We start from the raw sequence: 22,820 nt of genomic DNA, 5'->3' as shown, positions 1-22,820 counted from the left end.
TAGAGCAAGAAGTAAGAAATGATCGGCTTGAAAAACTGTTAAAGATACTGGACTTTTGGTAGAAGGGAAATGTGCTGAAGCTAGAAAAAGTAGAAACAAAGTTAAATTTGTCTCCTCTTCATAATTAGATGCTTGGGAATGTTTGGGAAAGGGAAGCGGGTGGTTGGGAGAAAAGATACTAGTGTAGTTTGTGAGGAAGGAACAATGGATTTCCTCAGTATTCCCAGTATCTACCCTAATTCTGTATTTTTCTTAGGGCCACAGAAATTATTCCAAGCTTCCATGAGGTAAGGTCTGCTTGGTGTAGAGAAAAACCCTGATGTACAAACCTAGATATCTAAAGAGCGCCTCAGATCTGTTCTTCCAACCTGTTTTTCAGTGCCCAGAGATTCCAGTAACGCATTTCCCCGACTTGCTCTCTCACAGCCAGGTGCGAACATTCCCCGCCCACCGCTTTCCCAAGCTGTCCCTCCACCCCTCCTCGTGGGTGTGTGCCTGCCTGACCGCCCCGGGTCCGCGGGCACGGAAGGCCCCCCCCGCCCCGCTCCCCGCGCTCCCCCCGCCCCCCCCCCCCCCGCCGGCGGCCGAGACGCGGCAGCGCGCATGCGCCGGGCCCGCCGGAGGGCGGGGCCACTGGCGGCGGTGGGCGGGCGGGTGCCGTGGCGCGAGGCGGGGAGGCCGTCGGTCGCCTGGATCCCGCCGGTGCCGCGGGGCGGCCGGGCCGGCTGGCGGCGGAGCCCGCGAGAGCCGCGGCGATGTCTTCCATCGGCTCCTACGAGAGCCTGGTGCACGCCGTGTCCGGGGCTGTGGTGAGCGGAGCGACCGGCTCGGGGCTCCCGCCGCGCAGCCGTTGCGGGCGGCGCCGGGGGGGGGAGGGGGTGTCTCGGCGGCGGCGGGGCCGAGGGGTCTGGCGGGTGGCGTGTGCCCGGGAGAGTGGGGAGGGCGGGCGGAGCAGCCGAGGCAGCCCTGAGGAGGTCGTGGGCCGCCTTAAGCCTTTGTTTGACTGAGGGGCCGCCGGGGGGGCCGCGCCTGAGGGGGCGGTTGGGGAGGGTGAGGCAGTGCGGGCGGGCAGGCCCAGCAGGCCTGGGGTAACCTGGCTGTGGTGCGGAGCTGTCACCTGGGGGTGGCCGTGCCCAAGCCCTCACCGTCACGAGGGGGCTTTGGGGTGATGGCTCCTCGACACGGAGTCTCAGCTCCGCCGCCCGACCCGTGCGACCCCGCTGGCAAAGCCCTCCTTTTGCTTGTCACTAGTTCTGGAGGTGGGATGGATAAGCCTTGAGGCTGGCTCTTGTCCCGAGCAGCTGGAGCTTCCTCTGAGCTGCAGGGGTGCTTTCTTAGAAAGGGAGCATGTAAGCATCTGAAGCTGGGCGTCAAACTATGAAAATTTAAGCCTCCCAGAAGATAAGGTAGAGGGACAACACTTCAGCCGTGTAATGTAAGAGTTGTATTAAGCATCTGCATTCTCCGATTGTCTTATAAATACTTAAGAAGTTGTAAACCATGCCTAGGCCTTAATCAAAACATAAAGCAAGCGCAGTGCAGCTAGAGGAGTTTTGTATACGTTATTGAATTAAATATTTCATATGACACTTGTAAATTAAAAAGCGTTTAGTTTCTGTAGATTTGCTAGCATGCCTAGCCCTTGAATGAATGAGTGCTAGCTCTGTAAATAGCAAATCAGCCCTGTACTTCCAACAGATCAAGAATTCTAGCACAATGTAGTATGCTGGACTGGGCATACTGATGGATTTCAAGCAAGCTGATGCAGCTCTACTCTTGGGTTATTCCAGACTGGCAAGAACACCTAAATGTGTATTTTAGCAATTGCTGATCTACTGTTCTGGCAAAACTTCCTCTTCTAATTTGAGCCCTTTAAAAGAACTTGCAATGTCTTCTATAGGATGGAAGTCACTAAATGTTATTGAACAATTAAGGGTGATTCTAAAAGGAAGACTCTAAAGGGTGTTTTGTCTTCATCATAAATAAACATGGGATTAGTCTGCTTGTTTAAGCATCAAAGGCAACGGGGATTTTGTTTCCACTGTCAAGAAATGGAACTCTCTCAAATGATGTCATTATTGAAATACTGCTTGCTCTCCTTTTGCTGGCTTGTACAGAAGTTGGTGATACTTTTTAGCCATCACTGTTAGCTTCTCCCTCTCATAAACAGATCACTCTAATCAGGCTGTGCTCCTGAACAAAGTGTGTGGTAAGAACCAAACTTATAAATCCCTCCAGAAACTTAAAACTTGTAAAGAAATGGTATCTCAGGTCCCTTGGTGGTGTTAATTAAGATAATGGAAATTGCCTATTTTATTTGAAGATGCTTATATGTTGGCATGAAGGACGGAACTTTCTGGAGCTCTTGGACACTTCTGTACCCTTGTGACTTCCACTTGCTGTCACTAATATTCATATACAATTTAAAGCTCTGGAGCAAGAATTTTTTTCTTTTTTTGGCTTTTTAATTTCTTACTGCCTTATGCTGGAAACCTTGATATGTTTTTGTTACGGTAAAGATGCACTCATCGTTTTAGAGATTTCTGTTTGCTTCCGTAACATATGCTTTTTGGCAAGATCTTTGGCATGGGTACCAGCTGTTCTGATATCGGCTCACCATTTGTTTAAATTATTATAAAGCACACTGACGTGTGGATATGATGCAAGAATTTTAAAAAAGAAAAAAGCAACCCACAGAACTGTGCTGAGATAATGAGTCAAAAGAACATGCCAGATCACAACATGATAATTTCCATTTCTGTTCTAATATGGTGAAAGTTTGTATCTTCTAGGCTACTTGGTCAAACCTGAGATAAATGAATACTTTTGTGAGCAGCAAAAAAATCAGTGCTTGATTTCCTGTGAACTTTAATTGAATTACATAAGTGTTCTCTAACTCTGCATGTAGCTATATAAAGTAACCTTCCTGTTACAAAAGCTGTAGGAATGAGAATTTTATAGGAGTGTTATGGCAGCAGTCAAGCTGCTTTGTTTGACTTTCAATGTCAGCTGACAACATAATTTTTAAATTTTGTTTATATTTTAAATTTTTAATTATTCTTTTTTAGAAAAAACAAACTTTAGGCTTTCATCCTGCACACCTCCTCTTGGCAGCAGTCACCTCAGGCCATTTGTTCTGGCCACTTACTGCCACCTCTTGGCTACTGCACAGTTGTTTATGTGGTTCTGTGGCTGATCAGGGAACTGATCTGACTGAAGAAGTAGCCCAGTGGAAAAAGTTATTTTCCAGACAGTTTAGTTTCCTTGTCTGCATTGTCACGTAGGGGCCCAAAAAGTTATGCCACCAGAATGGAGGAGACGGGGATGCAAATACAGTTGATGAAGAGCTGGGATCGTTTAAGCCAGTTTGTACCTGTCCTAGTGATTATTCAGCAATAGCATGACTTGCCAAAATGCCGAGATTCAGTGCCGGCAGGGAGGTGGTGGGAAGGCGGAGATTGAAGCCTCACCCTTTCATCAGTAGAGGGTCATACATTTCAGCATATGTTCCTGCAGTCAGTAATATGAATTACTTTCCCTGCTGCTCTCAAGTGCAATTCAGTAAGGAATCTGAGCCCATCTCAAGGGCTTGTGTTGCTGGGGAAAGGGCTAGTCCTGCTCATCCCTCTCCTTTCCCTTACTTCTGGCCATGAAACCCTGTCTCCTTCATATGGTGCTTCTGGCAGTCTCTTTGCCATGTAGTTGAATTGTTTCATTTGTAAACCCAGGAGAAAAGTAACTCTGCTTTTCTGAGTTTATTTCCCTCAATTTAGTGAAAGGAGGGGAGAGGGTACAAATTATCTTTTATTGGCAGTAATCTGTTATATCAGTTAAGTTAGCTCATGCCATTCTGTTGAGCTGTGGCTTCGTCTATGTTCTCAACCAGTTTGAGCCGTTAAGGCTCATCATGTGGGAATGGTTCAAAGCTGAGCCAGGGGAGGTTTAGTCTGGACATTAGGAAGCATTTCTTTACTGAGAGGGTGGTCAAACACTGGAGCAGACTTCCTAGAGAGGTGGTCGATGCCTCATCAGTGTTTGAGGCATTTGGATGGACAATACCCTTAATAATACGCTTCAACTTTTGGTCAGCCCTGAAGTGGTCACACAGTTGGACCAGATGAACATTGTAGATCCAGCTGAAACATTCTGTTCTGTACCTTGTGTCCACCCATTTGTCCTGTGTGCTGCTACCCCAACTATTTCCCTATTTCCATTTTCTGATTTTGAGTGCAGGTGTGTGTGGTGTTATATGGTGGATTGCACTGAGAGGAGGATTCAGGATAAATCTCACTTTGGAAGGATGGAAGCAGGATAAATTGAACAAGGGAAGGTTGGAACTTGTAGTGACTGTGCAGTCTTGTGGTTGTTCTGTGCATAGGTGTGTGTAATTTTTGAGGTTGGCTTCAGAGTTGCTATAATGCAGCTGTCATTAGAAGGTATATTTTGGCACTTTCTGGTACTTCTTTCTGTGCTGGCAGTAGCCTTCTAACTGAAATTTATTTTTTGTAAATTTTTAGTCAGATGGGTTCATGAATCCTGCTTTCTGTCCAACTGTGTGCACAGTAGGTACCAAGAATGAGCAGACACAGGACAAGTACCTGAGAGAGCAGAACCAACCTGTTTGGCTAGAGCCCAAACTAAATGGGTTAAAATAACCAGGTAATTAGGACCAAGTTTTTCCTTTCATCTGCTACTTGGTGTTATGAAAACTAGAGAAACTTAAGTCTTGTTAAGGCTTCAACCAAGAGTTGCCTTACAAAACACCACCTGCAAAATAATCCTCTGTTGCTCGTTGTAGAGAAGGGTCCAAGCAGCCTGCTCAGGAGCTGGAGTGTTTCCAGAGGCAAAGCTTGCTTAAATGTATGGCATACCATAGCTCTAGAATAGTTCAAGTCAGACCATGTAGTGTGCTTTAAACACAGTGCTTGTGTGACTTGCGATATCCCAGACCTTCCTATCATTTAAAGAGTTTGCTTGGCTACTAATGGAAGAGTACCAGAGTTTTAGCAGCCATTTAATGTATTCAATACTACCATACACTGTTAGCAGGTTTGCACCAAGCTAGAGTCTTGTTGAGTTAGATATCAACTAGGTGGAGAGAGAGGGAACAGCCACCTGATAAGGACATTTGCAAATACAGTATTTAACCCTGTTGTAAAGAAGAGTGACTGCTGGCTTTTTCATTTAGAAGCTTTAATGGTTGGATCGCACAAGAAGTGAAGAGAGTGTTGGATTCACAGGAAGTGAATCTGGTGACATCTGGGTCATGGTTTAATTCATCATATGTAATTCATGCCACGGGGTGTCTTGGTAGGGAGATCTTTATTGCCTGAATTGGAATTTAGTACAATGCCAGATTAAGTCCTGAAAAACCTGTACTATCAGTTTTTTAATGAACAAAAGTTTGGGTTTTTTCTTAAGTCAAAACAAGGTTATTGTAACACAATGGTTGCTTGTGTCATAGTAATTTATTTTTTTTTTAAACTAGAAATTGGATGCTGAGGCTAATGGAAGGTAGAGAAAGTGCAATATATTTGTCTTCTGACACACAATTTATCAGCTTTCAGACTTAAAAAATTTATCTTTGGGCAAAAAGCTTCTAATGGTTTTAATTTTAGCTTGATCTAATACAAGACATAAAAACTTTTTTGTAAGCATGGGACCAAAAATCACTTAAAATAGACATTGTTACTTATGGAGTTTATCACCTTTTTAAACTTACTCAGTAGACTGGCTTCTGGGTGAGAAGTGAAGGGCTACAAAGCGTCTGGCAGGCATCTGTACAACCAACTGATACACTATATAGCCAGTTTATTTTGTTTTTCAGGGCAGTATGACTGCAATGACTGTATTTTTTCCTTTGGATACAGCTAGGCTTAGACTTCAGGGTAAGTGTCAAACTCTAGTTTCCTTGTACGATGCTGTTTCTGTTCATCTTGGCTTGGGCACTTCTAAGGGTGGTTGTAGGGGGAACTATCTTGCATGAGTAAGAATCTTACCTGTGTACCACTAACACCATTTAATCACTAACACCATTTTTCCAGCTGAAGGTAATTCTCCCTTTTGAAAGTATTGAGCAACCTTTTAATTAGCTGTGTGATCTGTGGCCAGATGTGGCTTTTAAATGGTTATCTAAGACCAAAAAGCAAAATAAAGATGCGAGATTACACAGGATTACATTTGTGTGTTACTGCTTTTGGCTGCTGAGAACACTTCAAAATGCAGGGGCAGTGTCATGAAAAACTAGCCTAGAATTATTCCTGAAAATGGTTTAAAGGGAAAAGTCAGGGTTAGAACTGGGAGTAGGAACATCCTATATTTACAAAAAATGCATCTGGGTATAAACTTTGTTGTTCTAACACTCTATCTTCTAATCAAAAGTCACAGAATCACCACGCATTTTAGCGCTGTGATTAAAGTGCTATTAAGAACTAGAGGGAGATCATCAGCCAGGTTGTCAGAAATATGTGGTTGAGAAATGAGCACCATATCACTGTTGAGCAGCTTTCAATGCAGGAAGAGACAGTGTTTTGCTAAGGCTTAGCTGTTTGCAGATTAACTAAGTGATTGCTCTGCTAGTGGTGCTAGTCTGGAGTCAAAGGAACAATTTTGAGAGCAGTTAGGCTCAATTCTAGTCTCTTACCTAAGGGAAAACCTACCTTCAGTTCATGTCACAACTATCAGGTTAGGAATTGGTAACTACAGATGCTCTGGTGCATAACAGAACCTGCTAGTCTGGGAAAGAATAAAAAAAGGAAGTAGCCTTACCTAGCAAATGAAAATAAGGTAATGCTTTCTGGAATTGCTGCAGAAATAGGGAGCGTCTGTCCTTTATGAGGAAGAATAAACATGCTCTTGTGGGGTATGTTCAGAGCAGGAAGGCTAAGGACTTGAAAAGGAGTGCTGAAAATTGGAATAATCTAAAAGTTTGATTCTTTTGTTTTGCAGTTGATGAGAAGCGGAAGTCTAAGACAACACCAGCAGTCCTATTGGAAATAATCAAAGAAGAAGGCTTGTGAGTAGATAATAATTTTCTGCTTGTCTTCATGTAGTCAAGCTCTAACACTAATCTGAATTTGCTTTTTAAAGTGGAATAGTTAGCCCACATCTGTCTGGACAGATTTTTACTCTGATTTAAAATGTCTCCATAGAAGTGTGATATGACTTGCATAATCTTATGTGTTTGTCTTTAGCTAATTGGGATTAACTTTCTTGAGCACCTTATGCAGCCAATCTGTTCAGTGATGTAACGGTGTGCCTGCATTAGTGAGGTAGCTGTGCCTCCTTAGAAATGCAGGTTTGTACGCAAACGTACCTTTGTGTACCTGATAAACCAGCTTTGTCTGCCTGGATTCTTGGGTGTGTCCATTTCTCATAACCAAGATGAAACTCTTAGGCAGCTGAGCCACTTTCAACAGGAGAACTGAGACATGTTTCCCACTTGAAAGTTTTTTCTCCTCCTAAGCCTGTAGAAGTAAACAATTGACTCTTTATGCTGGTAAGATTCAAGATATATCTAAACGCAATTAACTTTCAGCAATACTGTGCTTCAGTATTTGCCACACAGTCTGAGCTGAACTGGCTGGGAAAAACAGTTGTATGCATGTCCTTGTTACAATATTTTCCTAAGTGAATCCCTGGAACTCTTAAGTAGACTGGAACTTTCAGGACATTAAAAATTGACAAAAGTTTAGCTTGGCAAGTAATATTTTGCCACCTTTCAATTTGAGCAGTTGGCAGTTGTATGCATGAGTACTTGTCAGCCAGTTGGTGATCCCTTTTGGTCACATCCCCGCATTACTTTTGTCACATAATGGTGGCAAGTAAACTTCAATTAAAAAAGAAAGAAGTAAAAAAGAAAGTGGAGAGACTGCAAAAGTGATCATCCTGCTTTCCTGTGAAATGGAAAAATCCATAATTCTGGCAAGAGGGGAACATTGTTTCATCCAAATATATTGGGAAAGCCTGGCTAAGCAGTGATGCTAGTTTTACAGATGTGTTTGGAGTAACAAAAAGACCGCAAACAACAACAAATCTGAAACGTGGATGTGAGATTGTAAACATCTTGTTCACATTAGTTTGTAGATTCTTGTCTTGTATTACACTTCTGTGAGACTGCTTTTCTCATCTAGATAAAGCAGGTTTAGTTAATGGACTTTCTGTAGAAGTTTATCAAACAGCTTTGCTTTCTTCCCTATACTTTCATCCTTTTTTAGATGATATAAATGTGTTCACTGGTGTACACTTGAGTTCTTCTCAAGGTTGCACTTTGGAACACAAACTTAGGTTTTACTTGTGTGCAGAAGTATTTGTGTGTGAATTATGGATGCTAGCACTGACAACTTGAGTCATTAAAATAATGGTTTTTGTCTTAGTGTCATGTTTTGTACTGCAAGATGTTTTGTTTGAAAATCATCAGAAGTTGTTCTTAATAAATCCAGCAAAACCAAACACTCTCAGTTAGAGGACATGGTCCCCAGAGAGTGTTTCTTCCTTTCTTTTCCAGCACTGAAGAGAGAGGTGATGCAAAAATTGTTTTAATTCTACTTATGACCAACTGTATAGTCAGTTAATTTGTAATTGTAATGGTTATTTGCAATTGTATGGTTAGCAGCTAACCCTGTAACTTCAGAAACGGTCTTAATAATGTGGTGTATTCCCAGCTACCTGGGAGGGAGAAGCTCTTGATGCATCTAAGATGAAAAACTAACATTTACATCATGAGAACAGTTAGGTGCTGCATTTACCAGCCTTGCATCTTTTATGGTCTTCTTCTTGGGGATCCCTATATTCTGTGTATTCCTAATATTTTAATGAATACTAAAGAGCCTTCATGATTACTGCTGGTTGTTGAGGAGATTTCTTATGCTCGTAACATGATACCAGTTCTATACCTGTCCTGTGCCACTTCAGTGAAAATGTTTTTTGGATGTATTGTAGAACATGCTGGGGATGTAGGACAACTGTTGAGGTGTCCCTCTTTTACAGGCTCATCAGGCCTGTCAGAGAAGGGAGCTGTGTTAGTCAGCTGTTACAAAATAATTTGTAAATCAAGATAATTTAGTTGATACACAAACAATGATTGTTCACAGCACCTGAAAAATAAGATAGCTGTGAATCATAAGGGGGTATTCAGTTTTTCATCTGTGATTAATCTAGTTAAATTTAAATAAGTAGTGCCTTTTTCTCACTTACCTGACTGATTTGCTCCAGACTGTACTGCAAGGCGTTTATTAGAAATTCCTCCCACCTGCATATCTCATGCCTCAGGTTGCATCCTTTGGAAAACTCTCCTTGGTGGAGTATATTAATTTCAGTAACTAGTCTTCCATTTTTAAATTTTATCTGAGAATCCAGACATACTTTTTTTTTCTTTGTTACTCTAGTTTTTTTATTTTGTATTGAAGGAGTAGTTGTCTTTAATTTTTTTTCAGCTATGTTAAGCATTGCTTTGTTTCCTTGGAGATGTGAGTATCTCTTTACTGAGATGTTATCTATTGTATTGGACTGACAGCCTCCGTTTCTCAACAAAGATGAGAATTCTCCTCATGCCTTGGTATGTTTTAGTATATGGTTTCAACAGACTGACCAGTCTGTATGTTAACGTACATACTTGAAACATATGTTCATCCCCTGGATGTTTGTAGTTCACCGCTGGCTGTTGGTAGAGAGCAAATACGGTGGTAATACTCATCTTTGGAGTGAGCGAGCCCCAAGCTTCTCACTGTAAACATATTGTACCTCTACAGCTCCTTTTCAATGGAATTCTTCCTGATCACTATAATTTATAAATATAAGTGCTTAATTTTTTTTTTATGGTACTGTTTAGTATGGTTTGTTATCATTAATGATTAAGACATACCTAGTTAGTATTGTATGTAGGATATGGTTTTGTATCTCTGGGACCCTCCACCAATATGTAAAATCAACCAGATCATATAAATACATTGCTGATCCTTACCGTGACTTTTTCCTCTCCATTAGGTTGGCACCATATCGAGGATGGTTCCCTGTTATTTCCAGCCTTTGCTGCTCCAATTTTGTTTACTTTTATACATTTAACAGTCTTAAAGCTCTCTGGGTCAAAGGTCAGCATTCGACCACTGGAAAAGACTTGGTTCTTGGGGTTGTTGCAGGTAATACTTAATACCTTTTTGATGAAATTGAGGTGGGGTTTTTTTTAGTATATTCTATCTAATGTTTTTCTTTACGAAGTCCACTGGAGGTTCCACTGAGTGTTTACATCCCACTACATGCAGACCTGCTTTGTTGTACAGCTCTGCTCTTCTGTGTCCTCCCCACCTCATAAGTAGGTGCATAAACTGTCTTGTTGTGAATTCTGGTGCAAAGCACAGTGCTGTTGTGGTCTAGTATTTTATTTGTCTGCTGTGTTGTTTAGCATGGTATCTAAGCATCATCATTTAGATGTTGAAGACAAGTGGCAGGCCGAGGTGATATTTTTTTTTCAGAGGAAAAGATATATGCTAATTCTGAAATATTTCCAGTTAGGATAAGAGTTTTTAATGTAAGCATTTAGGTGTCAGTTTTCAGACTTGTTTTGTGTCATCACCTGAAAGTGACAGTAAGTCCCTAGATATATGCAGGTCCAGTGGGACTATATGTTCTTTTTCATCCCTTCCTCTCATGTGGATGCTACAGTGGCTTTTGTGAAGGGATGGTGACTTTAGTGGCTTTTCTAGCAAATCCAGTGTGAAAAATTACCACTGTGGGCCTGTGTTTGCCAGTAATACTCTGCAGGAACAATTGCTCATGCAACGACACTAAAACAAGCTGATTTTTAAAAAAGTTTGCAAAAAAGGCCTGTGGTTTTTTTTTTGTGGGGGTGGGGGGTGTGTGGGATAGGTAGGGGAAGGCTTTTTTGTTTACTTTTTGCTAGTTTCTTCTACTTTCATTGTAGGCACAATGAATGGCTGAATAGTTGGGGGAAAGTAAGGAAGGAAATTCTTAAGTTGGCTTTATCACTGGGGTCAAATTCCATATAATTACATTCTGGATAAAAGGCTACTGGAATTAGGGTAACAGTTTATCAGTTAAATGACTAGCTCTTCTTCAATGTCAGTAGTTTATATCCTTGTAATGGAATAATATCTGGTGTAAAATGAAAAAATCCACTTCAGGTGTTTGGTAATTCTCCATACCCGTATCTCATTCCTACTACTGGTAGCCAATATAGACTAGAAAAATGCAGTAAAATTCCCTTCCAGTCTGGAAAATAATGTTTTATGACTTTTCCTTTAACTGAGTTTGTGTGAAAAATTACAAGTAGACTGTGCTCTAACCTGTTGCTCCTTTAATGTAATCACATTGACTTTGGTTGAGAGATTAATGTGGCTTGCCTTTTCTAGTGCTTGATTTTGCTCAAAACTTTTTTCGAGAGCTGACTGTAGTCCTTATGAAGGATACTGAAATATAGTTATGTTTACATTCTGCTTTTTTGAATCCTCTTAAAGGAAAGGAAAAAGAACAAACAGGCACAAAAAAATGTAGGTAGTAAAGTTTCACCTTTTTCAGATTTAATGTTCCTGATAGTGATGTAGTGTGTCCATCTCAATATAACTGAATAATTCAATCTGTCACTCAGAGTTCTACCAAAGCAACCAATGTAGAAGCATTTTCTAGTTTCTGTGATGCAGAAATATTAATGAGAAGGATCAGAAGCTTGTTTTTACATAGTTACTTCAGAGTAACTCCCTTGGTCATTACTGAACAGGAAAGACCTGTGCCAGGTGATTGCAGAAGTAATGTCACTTAATCCTTCTCCCTCTTAGTTTAGAACTGTATTTTACAATACCTCTTTGTATTGAGACAGCCTTATGTATGCTTGTCTATTTCTCTTCCTTAATTTCTGATACTCAACTTTCAAACTTTACTGTTGGGGTTTGTTACTCAGTGTAATCTCTTGCTGCTTCTAAGCCTTACTTAAAATACTTGCAGAATCCTGTGTTTTCAACCCTAAGTGTACTTAGTGAATCTAGAAGCTAGCTATTCTCATTCTTTTGGCAGTGTAGGAGTTCTATTCTGGTAATCAAGCTGCATGCATTTATCTGTTTTGATCTCTCCCTATAAAATAATTCTTCTAACCTTATCACTCTGTGTTTCTTTCTGAAAGTAGCCAGGCAGCAAGCCATCATGGAGTGAAGTAGGGCATGAAAAAGTAGAGTATCTTGTGCTTCACTGTGGTGTAGTATGCAGCAAAGTAACAAGTTCACTAAAGAGTCCTTCAACACGTTCTTATTTGGTGTGTTTTGTTGTTTGGGGTGGGGGTTTTTGGTTGTGGGTTTTTCTGGCAGGATTTTTTTTGTTTTTTTTTTTTTTTTAGTTTTGGGGAGGAGTAGCAGAAATGTCTTCCCATTGCATGCAGTCTGCTGACAACTAATTAATGGTGGCACTGGGGGGGGGATACCTGAAGTGACGCGTTACAAAATTACCAGTTTACTTTCACCATATGCTGTGTTAATTTTTTTTCCGTCTTCCTACCAGTAGTTTCAGTAGCGTGTGAATCAAGGTAAAAAGGGACAAGGAAACATTTGAAATCTTCTGGTTCTTTCTAATTTTCTTTGTGCTGTGTCTTGCAACAGGTGTAGTGAATGTACTCCTGACCACTCCTCTTTGGGTAGTGAACACACGTCTGAAGCTGCAGGGAGCAAAATTTAGGAATGAAGACATTGTACCAACCAATTATAAAGGCATAATAGGTAAGCACCTGTTGTTGTCTTCAACCAAAGGGATGTTCATTAAATGAAATATATCAAGGATGCTGAAGTCTGAAGCCTTTTATTCCTGTAACCAATTTCACCCCGGATTTCTGTGCTTCCCTATTACCTCGCAGTCATTGAGTTTTACAGGAAACTGGACTTGGCCATTTCTGATGGTAATTAAGTTTGTAGTATGCACACCCGTAACTAAAATAACTTTTGCAAAGGCAGGTATCTTACCACACAAATACTGGAGTAGTAGTGAGCCCAGTGAGGTGGTAGCTGAGAGTCTGAGTGTAGACAGACAATCTGCAAATTAAACTTCACTTACATTAATCTTTTCACCCACGTGTTCAGGCTGTCTTCCTTTTAAAAATAAATAAGTAAATAAATATTGTTTTAATTTTAAAGAAGGTTTAGAAGACCTGAATGTTGATGCTGAGCTTGTACTAAAAAGAGCAGGGTGTCTGTGTAGATGAGAAGCTTTGTTTATGTTAATGGTGATGTGAGCAAGAATCTCCTTTGTCACTGTTTTTCTGTTAACTTCCAAGATGAGAATGGAAGATTAAAAATTGCATAAAAGACTGCAATGAATTCCTATACACTTTGCATATTAGACTTTAAGTGTAACTTAACTTTTCTTATATTCTACAGTCAGAATTTTGTACTCAAAATTTTAATGATTTTTTTCCTTTTCCACCTTTATTCTTAGATGCCTTTCATCAGATAATAAGAGATGAAGGAGTCTTAGCTTTATGGAATGGGACTTTCCCCTCCTTGCTGCTGGTCTTCAACCCTGCCATACAGTTCATGTTTTATGAAGGCTTTAAACGGAAGCTTTTGAAAAAGCAGCTGCAAGTGAGTATGTTTTGAGGCCAGGCGATGGACATGCTCTGTTATAAGACAAGTTTTTTGATGTGTGTTACTTGAGCAAATTCAGTAATGTAGGTTTGGTTTTTGTTCTTGCAGTTTTGTTCTGAACCCTGTCATTTTAATAACACTTTTTTTTCCTGATGCCCTCAATTTTTCAATATCCTTTTTCCAAGGATGGACACTAGAATTGCACATAACATTGCAACCATACCTCCCTGATTCTCTAAATAGAGGTAGAATTGCTTTTCTGTCCCTGCTTTATAATCCCCTTCTTTTTCTCTATTCTTTTTCTTTTTTCTCTGTATCAGATATAGCATCTCATATGAACTCATGTTGGTTTTATGTTCTAGCAAGTTGAAAAGCATTTGTGCTGCATTTTAGGATAATATAACATACATGTTTAAGCTGCAGTCATTTGTGACTTTAGAATGCATTTGCCTGTATTAAAATGTTAGATCATATCAATATGTTAGAAAACCATCTTGTTTTTCCTTAAGACATAGTGAAATTATTTTTGCATGCGATTTTGCAGTATAAATGAAACTTGGGGTTTTTTACCATCTTTAGTCAATACTGCAGCTGTATCAGTCTGTGCCTGACAGATCTATGCAGTTACATTATAGACAATACATTCTTCTGAGTGATGAGCTGAGCTTCTCTCTGCATTGTTATTTGCCTGTTGGCTAGTTGCTATATTTACTACTTGTGTTTCTTTTAAATTACTTCTACCTTAAATAAGGGCACGTTTTGTCCATGATCAGTGGAGAGAAAAAATACTTTTTTTTTTCCCCCCTAGCAATGGTTATTTTTATTTTGAACAATGTTTTTCTTCTTATTTGATCTTTTCCTGATTGTCTTAAGTATATCAGATTGACTTTGAGATGTGCATGTGTGTGCATAGTTCTGATTGCAATCAACATTTTACAGATTTGGAGCACGTTTTGATATGGGCACCTACTTATTTTCAGTGATTAATACACACTATTAGACAGACATGCACTGTAATCAGCTTAGGCTATAACAGTGCATTTGGTGCATCATGGAACATTGTGGGCTTTGGGGAAGAGGATGGGCTTCCAGCAGGTCTTTCTTAACTAATACAGGATGAGATTTTTAGCCTGTGTCATCAAGACTAAAATTCTGCCTGATAGCATAGTGATCATGTCTCAGGATTAAAGTTATGTTCAAGGACTGTTTCACTGTCACCTTTTCACAAGTGCCATGTGACTTTTTAGTTTAAATGTTGCAAAAACTGAAATGCTTATTGACTGATGGTTTAAATGCTTCTTCTCTATCTTGTCTGTTCTTGGTGCTTTAAATCCATCTAGTTGTATGGCTTTATCTCCACTATGTTTTAGCAACTTAGTTATAGTGAGAAATGCAAAAGCTTGTGAGCAGGTAGAAGTTACAAATAAACTTTAGCTGTGGGAAAGTAAGTTGATTGAACTATTGAAAATTACGAGACCTGGAGACTCCATGAAATCTTTATGCCAAAGATACTTAGATAACCTGGTAGCAGGTACCAGTACAGAACCCCCAAACACATACAGGTAACTGGCTGTTTTGCTACTATGTGGAAGTAATGTGTTCTTTATCTATTGAATAGCTCACATCTTTGGATGCTTTTGTCATTGGTGCAGTAGCCAAAGCAGTTGCCACCACCCTCACTTATCCTCTGCAGACAGTACAGTCAATTCTGCGGGTAAGTAATAATTTAATTTCAGGGTAATTGCCTCTGACTTGTTCTGTATAATGCAAGCCTTGTTCATATGACTTGTTTTTGTGTTAATGAACCCATCATTTTGGGAGCTCCTTTTGCACAATGCAAGTCACTGATAATGATGCCTCTCTTTGATCCTGTACTGACAGATTCTGATAGAACTTGGTGTTACTGGTGCACATTTGTTTCAAATAGCTGGTAGGATCGGCAACATAATGCATTGGTACAGTGTCTCATAGAAGCTGATGCACCATACTGCTTTTAGGCACTACAAAAATGTAGATTTACTTCTTTGAATATAAATAGAAAATGTGTCAAGTGGGAAGCTAAAATTAAATCCTCTAAACCCAGTTTGTTTCCAGATGACCTAGGGTAATCTGAAAAAAGTTCTATTCATAGGTTTTGTTTTATTCGGATGATGGTCTGACCTTGTTAGTAGCCAGAATATGATTCATCAGGGGAAGCTGAGCTCCCTCATAAAGAATATCTTTAACAATTTGCTCGGCCTTGTGTGCTGATTGTAGTGGTAATGGAAACACTTGCATTTATTCTCACTTGCAATTTGTATGTATGCTGAATAATGCTGCTACCTTCAGTATGTACCAATATTGTTTTAATACTGAAACAAGACAAAGTTGGGGGGGTGGGGGGCAGGGAAGAGACCTGGCCATACATAAGCAAGTGTATTGTACTTTAATTTCTGTGCTTTTTAATCTGTTTTTGTAAATTGTTTCTTGATTATTTTTGTAACAGTTAAATATTAATAAATGTTTCTACATGGAATATAATGGTATTTTCCTGAGTAAAGAGAAGCCCTAACTTGTGTGTATGGTAAAGCCATTATACGGGTTCTAAACCTTGTATAAATTTGGAGAATTAGTTGAATTATTGAATGTGAACCTTCCATGCTAATGATAATCACTTTTCAGACTTGTGTAATAGGGGATTTTTCTTGTTAATTGTTCATCTGGAAAAAGTGATTTTCATGCAAGTTTTCTAATTATTTTAGCTTCTCTCTAGAGTGGACTAAATGTATGTTGATTTTTTGATAGTCTGCATGCTATATTTCAAACCGACATGACTTGAATATATTTACTGTGTGATTGCTGCTGTCCTGAAAAGGCAGTAGATGAAAGCTATGCAGACACAGAAGTTTTTACTTCACCACCCTAATAGTGCACAAAATGGCATCTGCGCTGTAGATGTCTCAGCCACATTGTGGTTGTGCCAGCAGTCATCTTTTCTGAAGTTTTCATAACTTATGATGATCAACTGAGCTGGTGCTTTCATTCAATGTCTCACCCTGTTTTAACAGCCTCGACACATTTCAGGATTTAAACTAGCAACACAGACTTCTATTACTGAAGTGACAGATACAGGAAGACATTGTAAGCAAATACAGCTTTGTATGGATGAGTTGCAACACATCATGGTTCAACCCCAGTTGGCAACTAAGCCCCACACAGACACTCACTCCCCCCCGAGTGGGATGGGGAGAGAATCAAAAGAATAAAAGTGAGAAAACTTGTGGGTTGAGATAAAGACAGTTTAATAGGTAAAGCAAAAGCCACATGCGCAAGCAAAGCAAAACAAGGAATTCATCCATTGCTTCCCATCGGCAGGCAGGTGCTCAGCCATTTCCAGGAAAGCAGGGCTCCATCACACGTAACGGTGACTTGGGAAGACAAACGCCATTGCTCTGAATGTCCCCCCCTTCCTTCTTCTTCCTCCAGTTTTATATACTGAGTGTGACAACATACGGTATGGAATACCCCTTTGGTCAGCTGGGAAACAGCCAGGGCAAGTGACCCCTTCCCAATTTCTTGTGCACCCCCAGCCTGCTCACTGTTGGAGTGATGTGAGAAGCAGAAAAGGCCTTGATTCTGTAAGCACTGCTCAGCCATAACTAAAACATCCCTGTGTATCAAGACTGTTTCCAGCACAAGTCCAAAGCATAGCCCCACACTAGATACTATGAAGAAAATTAACTCTACCCCAGCCAAAGCCAGCACACAATGTCAGTCTGGTTTTAATTTGTGATGTGTTTTCTGCTGGCATGAAGGAGAACTGGAAGGAAAGCTGCAGTGCTCTATTTTACCCTTGGCATTGCACAGCAGTGCAATTTTCATGTGGCTACATCAATATAAGAGCTTCAACCCTTGTTCCTTTCCATGGTTGCTATAGAAATGATTATGGTCTTGTGACTATTACTTCATATTTCGACTGTCTCCTTTTGATTTTCTGAACAAAATAATCCTGTCTCTTGCTGACAGTGTCACCCTTTAAAAAAGGGGCAGCTCTGTTAAGTTGTGCTGCCAGCTTGATGTACTAACCATCTCCTGCTTACTGCTCACCTCAGCTGAAGTCAGCTAGTTCACTGCTAGCTTGCCTGAGCAGTGATGAGCTGCCTTTCTGCTAGAGCACAGCTAACCATCAGCGGTGGTGGGACTTTTCTCACAGTGGCCCACTGTGAAATAAGGTGGCCTCTATGCTACTTCTTAATGCCAGTCCATCCTCTCCTGTGATGATGGGGAATACAAGGAACCTCTAGTTCTGCAGTCACTAGGGGTGACTTCTTTCCCTTTGCTCTATGAAAGCAGTAATAGCCAGAAATTCTGAACACTTCTGGTGAGAACAGCAGGAACACGCATCTGTGATAGGTGTGCTGTCTGGTTCAAACTTGCACCACTACTTAATGTGCTTTCTAATCTAAAGCTAGCTTTGTTCTATTTGATGAAGTTTTTGTCACTCACACTAAGTGATGTTAAAAAAAGTTACGATGAATAAAGGTTTAGTATCTTCAGAAATAACATTCTGCTTGAAGTATACTTTGTTTCCAACCTCACAACTATACAATTTTAGCATATTTACACACAAGCTATACAAGCTCAATATAATTGATAAAAACATACGCATCATAATTAAGTTCTATCATCAAAGTAGAAATACAGGACACTTTTCAACCTTAAACCTTTAGAATCTTACTGTTGTTTGAAAGTTACTAGGGTTCTTTGTAATGAAGTCTCCACACCTTTGCTTTCAAATTTTTGGCAAAGTGCTCTTGCTTCCATATAATGAACAGCTGCCCTGTGTAATTGTTAGTGGTATGCAGCTTCCAGCCTTGCCGTTTAGTATGTCTGTCTCCTTTTCAGTCATTAAAAATACATGGCATTGGTGTTACTCATTATGCAGTGAAACTGTTCTTTAGCCTGTGTGTTGGTAAACAGTGGATAAATTGCCTCTGGAGAAATAGCAATACTGTTAATGATCTTAGTGATACTGGGTGAAAAAGTTATCTTTAAAACTCAAGCCTCTTGCCTCTAGTGTAGAGAATGCAATAGTCCCCTTGGGGAATCTTCTGCAGTAATCAGTGAAATACCGACATCCTACGGAGAAAGGAATGTGTGTCCCCAATGTGTGTCCCCGTCGTCCCCCTCCCCTCCCCCTTGATGAACCTTTGTTTGCAGTACAACAATAGTCTGATACTGGAAAAAAAAGGAGAAGGAAGCACTTAATCCTGGTGTAGTTTGGAAGCCTATGAGTAATCTGGGCAGTGACTGGCATTGTAACTTGGAACATTGTTAGTAATTTTTCTGGGGTGTGTCTCAGTCTTTGACAATAATCCTTAGCACTGATTTATCAGTATCAAATGAGTTAGTTGCTGATGAGATCATGGATTGTGAGCATGCATTTTTCTAATAAAGGGAGATTTCCAATAGTGTTCTGTTACTGCTGTTTTCATCTGAGTTCTTAAGACATACAGCAAAGGGACCTGTGTCATTCTGGCATTTTCTTGTAATTTCTGAAGTACCTAAATCTTCTTGCATACTCTATGTACTGTCAATGGTATTTTCTTATGCAATAAGTAGTAGCAGTGGCCTGAGTAAGTTCTGGGAGAAACTCATCCACAGGCAGTTGCTCAAGTTCACCTTTCTTGGCACAGAAGCATAATACAGGCTTCAAAAGCTGTTTATGTTGTTATAAATACAAGTGTGGTAACTCTTGTATATTAATAATTCATAGTTACAGCTTGCTAACAGTACTATTGACCTGTATCAGATAAGAGTATCAATGAATGCTAGAAAAGGAGTTGTTGAAATTGCTAATTTAACTCTGAGACATGAAATTACAGCACCAGCTATCATGCCTACTGAAAAACAGTTTGGGGATAAGCAAATGCAGTGAGTAAAAGAGAAATACTATTTAGGCCAGGTAGGTGGATCAGACAATCGTGGATTCTTTCACAGCAGTCCACATGTAAATGTTTTGCTCCAGGACCATGGCTGGCCAGATAAATTTTGGGTTCAACTATGCAATCTCAATGTACAAATGGTTTGCAGATGTATGACGCTTTGAATCTTTGTTGAATGAAAGCTGAGCAAGCCAGAAGGAACTTGCTTTGAATGTCCTATCCTTACTAAGGCACTGCAAATTATGCTTGATCTTGAAAACCGTTTCCTCCAGAGCAACTGAAAGAGACCAATGTGTAACACTTTATTTGAATCCAACTTAAAACCAAAACAGGTTGTTGTAGCACATACTGTTTTAATGCTTGCTGTGTGAAGTTCAGTAGTGTGGGCTTTGGCCTCAGTTCTTCACTGATGACTAGTATAACCTGAAAAACGTTAAAGGAGGTTTAAGATAGGCTCTCCAGATTTTACACATATGTTGGGTTCTCTGACTAGCACTGTAGGGAAATTGTACAAACAAAATGCTCTTTTTTTTCAGTTTGGACGCCACAGGTTGAACCCAGAGAACCGAACACTAGGCAGTCTTAGAAATGTTCTTTACCTTCTACAACAGAGAGTGAGGTGAGCTTTCTGGGTTTTTTTTCTAACATGACGTAGAAGACTTGAGTATTGCTAATATGTTGAAAATGTTGCTGGATCAGACTTGTTTCTTTTTGCCTCTCTTAAGCTTGTCATTTGAGGCCACCTGTTTTTTATAATATATTGCAGAATAAGTACACAAAACAAAATTCTCTTGAATACCTGTACAGTAAGTGGTATCAAGGATATCTATGGATGCCAATTCAATAACCTCTTGTCTTGAAAAGAAGCAAGTTTCTTGCACAAAAGACTTAACTTTCTGCAGAATTTTCTCTTTAAAATATTATTCACCATAGCTGGCACTCAAGAGAGAATTTAAGATTCTTACAGTTGTCATTAACTTGTGATATCAATTCTACTTTGTAATGTACTGATTTACTTATAGAAGGCTATTCACACTTGTTTTCTTGGTATTTTTTTTTCCTTCTTAGGCGTTTTGGATTAATGGGACTCTACAAAGGCCTTGAAGCAAAGCTCCTGCAGACAGTCCTTACTGCTGCTCTTATGTTTCTAGTGTATGAAAAACTGACTGCTGCAACCTTCACAGTCATGGGATTAAAGCATTCGCGCAGACATTGAAAAAGGAACCTATGCCAAAGATTATGGAGTCTAGAAAACACGTTCTACTTCTGAGACCAGGCTGGGTAACAAAGGGTCTTCACTTTCTCTATTTCTTTTTCTTTCTAGCCACCTCCATCTCCATTATTTGGAGAAATTTGAAATACACTCTATAGGACCTGTTGCCATGAATTCAGGGATAGCCCATTCCCTATTTTTCTGTGGATTCACTGTGTTAAGAAACAAAGCAGAGACCTTATTTAAGCACTTGACATGAAATTTTAACTACTATAAGATTTGGTTGACTTTCTTGGCAAGAATGAGTATCTCTCACTATGCTTTCTTGTTTTCCCTCAGATTGTCCTCAACTATTCTTCTATCTTTACCTTCTGTCAGCAGTGGGTGGTCTGATTTCATGTTATTTTCCTTTACCTGTATTTATGTCACTTCATATTTGGTTTGTTAAAATAATTCGTAAAGAACAAAATTTTTGATGTAGTTTTCTTCTAACTTCGAGTATGTTTGTGGCACAGAGTGACAGGATATTACCCCAAATACCTGGTGGTGAGATTTCTGAACTGCTAGAATGTACATTACCAGTGAGTAGGCACACTGCATTCTTGAATCCACTTATTTTGAATCTTGAAAATTTTGAGTACAGATACTGGCTAGATAGGAGGAGCATAACTGTTGCTTCTTCAAGCTGAGTACCTCAAACTGCTTCAAGAAGATGGACTTCTACACAGAAATACATGAAGTTCTGTAACCCCATTCCTTGTGACAATATGTGAATTCATGCCATGTTCTCATGCAGATGGAGCACTACCCTATGCTTCAGAAGTGGTATGCCCTCTCAAAAATGTGCTTTATTTTTCCACTGATCTTCCCAGATGCTTTCCTGACCATAAAGCATAAAGGTCGTAACTGTTGTCCCAGTTAACATTAAGTGTATATGTTCTTTTTGCATAGTTTTGTTCAGTAGTCCTAGGCATAAAATCCAAATACATCCTGCTGTGTCCATCATTAAGTTAGCAGTAGGATTGTTCTGAAGAACAGTTTTATATTTGAAGGGTTGAGAAATTCTATGGTAGTTTAACACCAAGAATGTCTGGGAGAAGAATTAAGTGCTGCAGGAAACATGGTACTGAATTGCTAAATGACACCCTTTTTTTGAATCTCAATAGACTCGATTCTAAGTATGAAGTTGGAATGCAATTCTGCAGATAATGCTGTCTTTTGAACAAGAATAAAAAACCTTTACACTGACTACTTCTTTTAAGAGTATTGGTAGTATCTGTATACAAGAAAAAATGCTCTTAATTCAATGCTGGGTGGTTTTCAGTCCAAATTGGATTTACATATGACAGGTAAGAATGAAAAAGTGTAATAAGCTGTAATTATACTTTGATAGCTGACATGAAATTTAATGAAAGACTGTAGACCTCGCCACTGGAAAAGAAACAATCACAATTCTGAGAATTTCATTGAAATATTCTTCTAACTGAAATGAATTATCCTGTGAAAAAAATAGTCTGTTGTCTTTTTTTTAATAAGAAATTCAGAATCAGTAGTATGGCGCTTGATAAGCTACCTCACTTTGAAATTCCTGCTGTCAGAATAATTGTGAGGAAGCTGGAGAGGCTGTTGGCTTTATGCAAATGCAAAGTGGTTCTCATGCCACTTTGGCTAAAATCTGGGTGGCTGCTAGAAGCTTTAGTTCAGTGTGTCTCAGATCTTTCTGGTCTGTGGCATGAAGGAGCAATTCCTGCAAATACAGAAATATTTTTCTGGTTGCTATACCTGTCAGAAGAAAGGAAATGCTTGCTATCTAGCCAAAAAAATACTTGTCTACCAGCCAGTGTGGTTTTAAAGGGATAAAGAAGTATCTCATTTTAGCAAAAAAGCTGCATACAGAACAACTGTAGAGAAGAGTGCTGGCCTTGGCTGTGTCTGTGTTACCATTAAACCTGGAGTTGACATTTTGCACTAAGCTCTCTACTTGGCTTTGCTGACCAGCTGTTAAAATGTAATGGTTTCATAAAGGGATGAAAACAAAAGCTATTGAAGCCATGAGCATCTTCAGTCTCATTTTAGTTATAGACCTATGGTATTTAAAACTTTTTT

At 39.7% G+C, this 22,820-nt stretch overlaps 1 protein-coding gene across 1 annotated transcript; it reads left to right on the top strand.

The window, feature by feature from the left end:
* Positions 1 to 660: 660 nt before the first annotated feature.
* SLC25A17 (solute carrier family 25 member 17) lies at positions 661 to 21,962 on the top strand. The gene is made up of 9 exons (XM_074826742.1): positions 661 to 809; positions 5,828 to 5,888; positions 6,949 to 7,015; positions 9,985 to 10,136; positions 12,600 to 12,716; positions 13,429 to 13,574; positions 15,196 to 15,291; positions 20,038 to 20,120; positions 20,570 to 21,962. Exons 1-9 carry the CDS (start codon positions 756 to 758, stop codon positions 20,715 to 20,717), a joined length of 924 nt encoding a protein of 307 aa, XP_074682843.1. The 5' UTR covers positions 661 to 755; the 3' UTR covers positions 20,718 to 21,962.
* The last annotated feature ends 858 nt before the right edge of the window (positions 21,963 to 22,820 follow it).

Source organism: Strix aluco, chromosome 5 (assembly GCF_031877795.1).
Source record: "Strix aluco isolate bStrAlu1 chromosome 5, bStrAlu1.hap1, whole genome shotgun sequence".
In the NCBI taxonomy this organism is placed as follows: Eukaryota; Metazoa; Chordata; class Aves; order Strigiformes; family Strigidae; genus Strix; species Strix aluco.
This window is presented reverse-complemented; position numbering and strand designations above follow the sequence as displayed.

Excerpts from the sequence above, each read along its gene's own strand:
- SLC25A17 (XM_074826742.1), top strand. The coding sequence starts at position 756 with ATGTCTTCCATCGGCTCCTACGAGAGCCTGGTGCACGCCGTGTCCGGG. Across the intron at positions 12,717-13,428 it reads CAATTATAAAGGCATAATAG|ATGCCTTTCATCAGATAATA; the intron begins GTAAGCACCTGT and ends CTTTATTCTTAG. Across the intron at positions 13,575-15,195 it reads TTTTGAAAAAGCAGCTGCAA|CTCACATCTTTGGATGCTTT; the intron begins GTGAGTATGTTT and ends TCTATTGAATAG.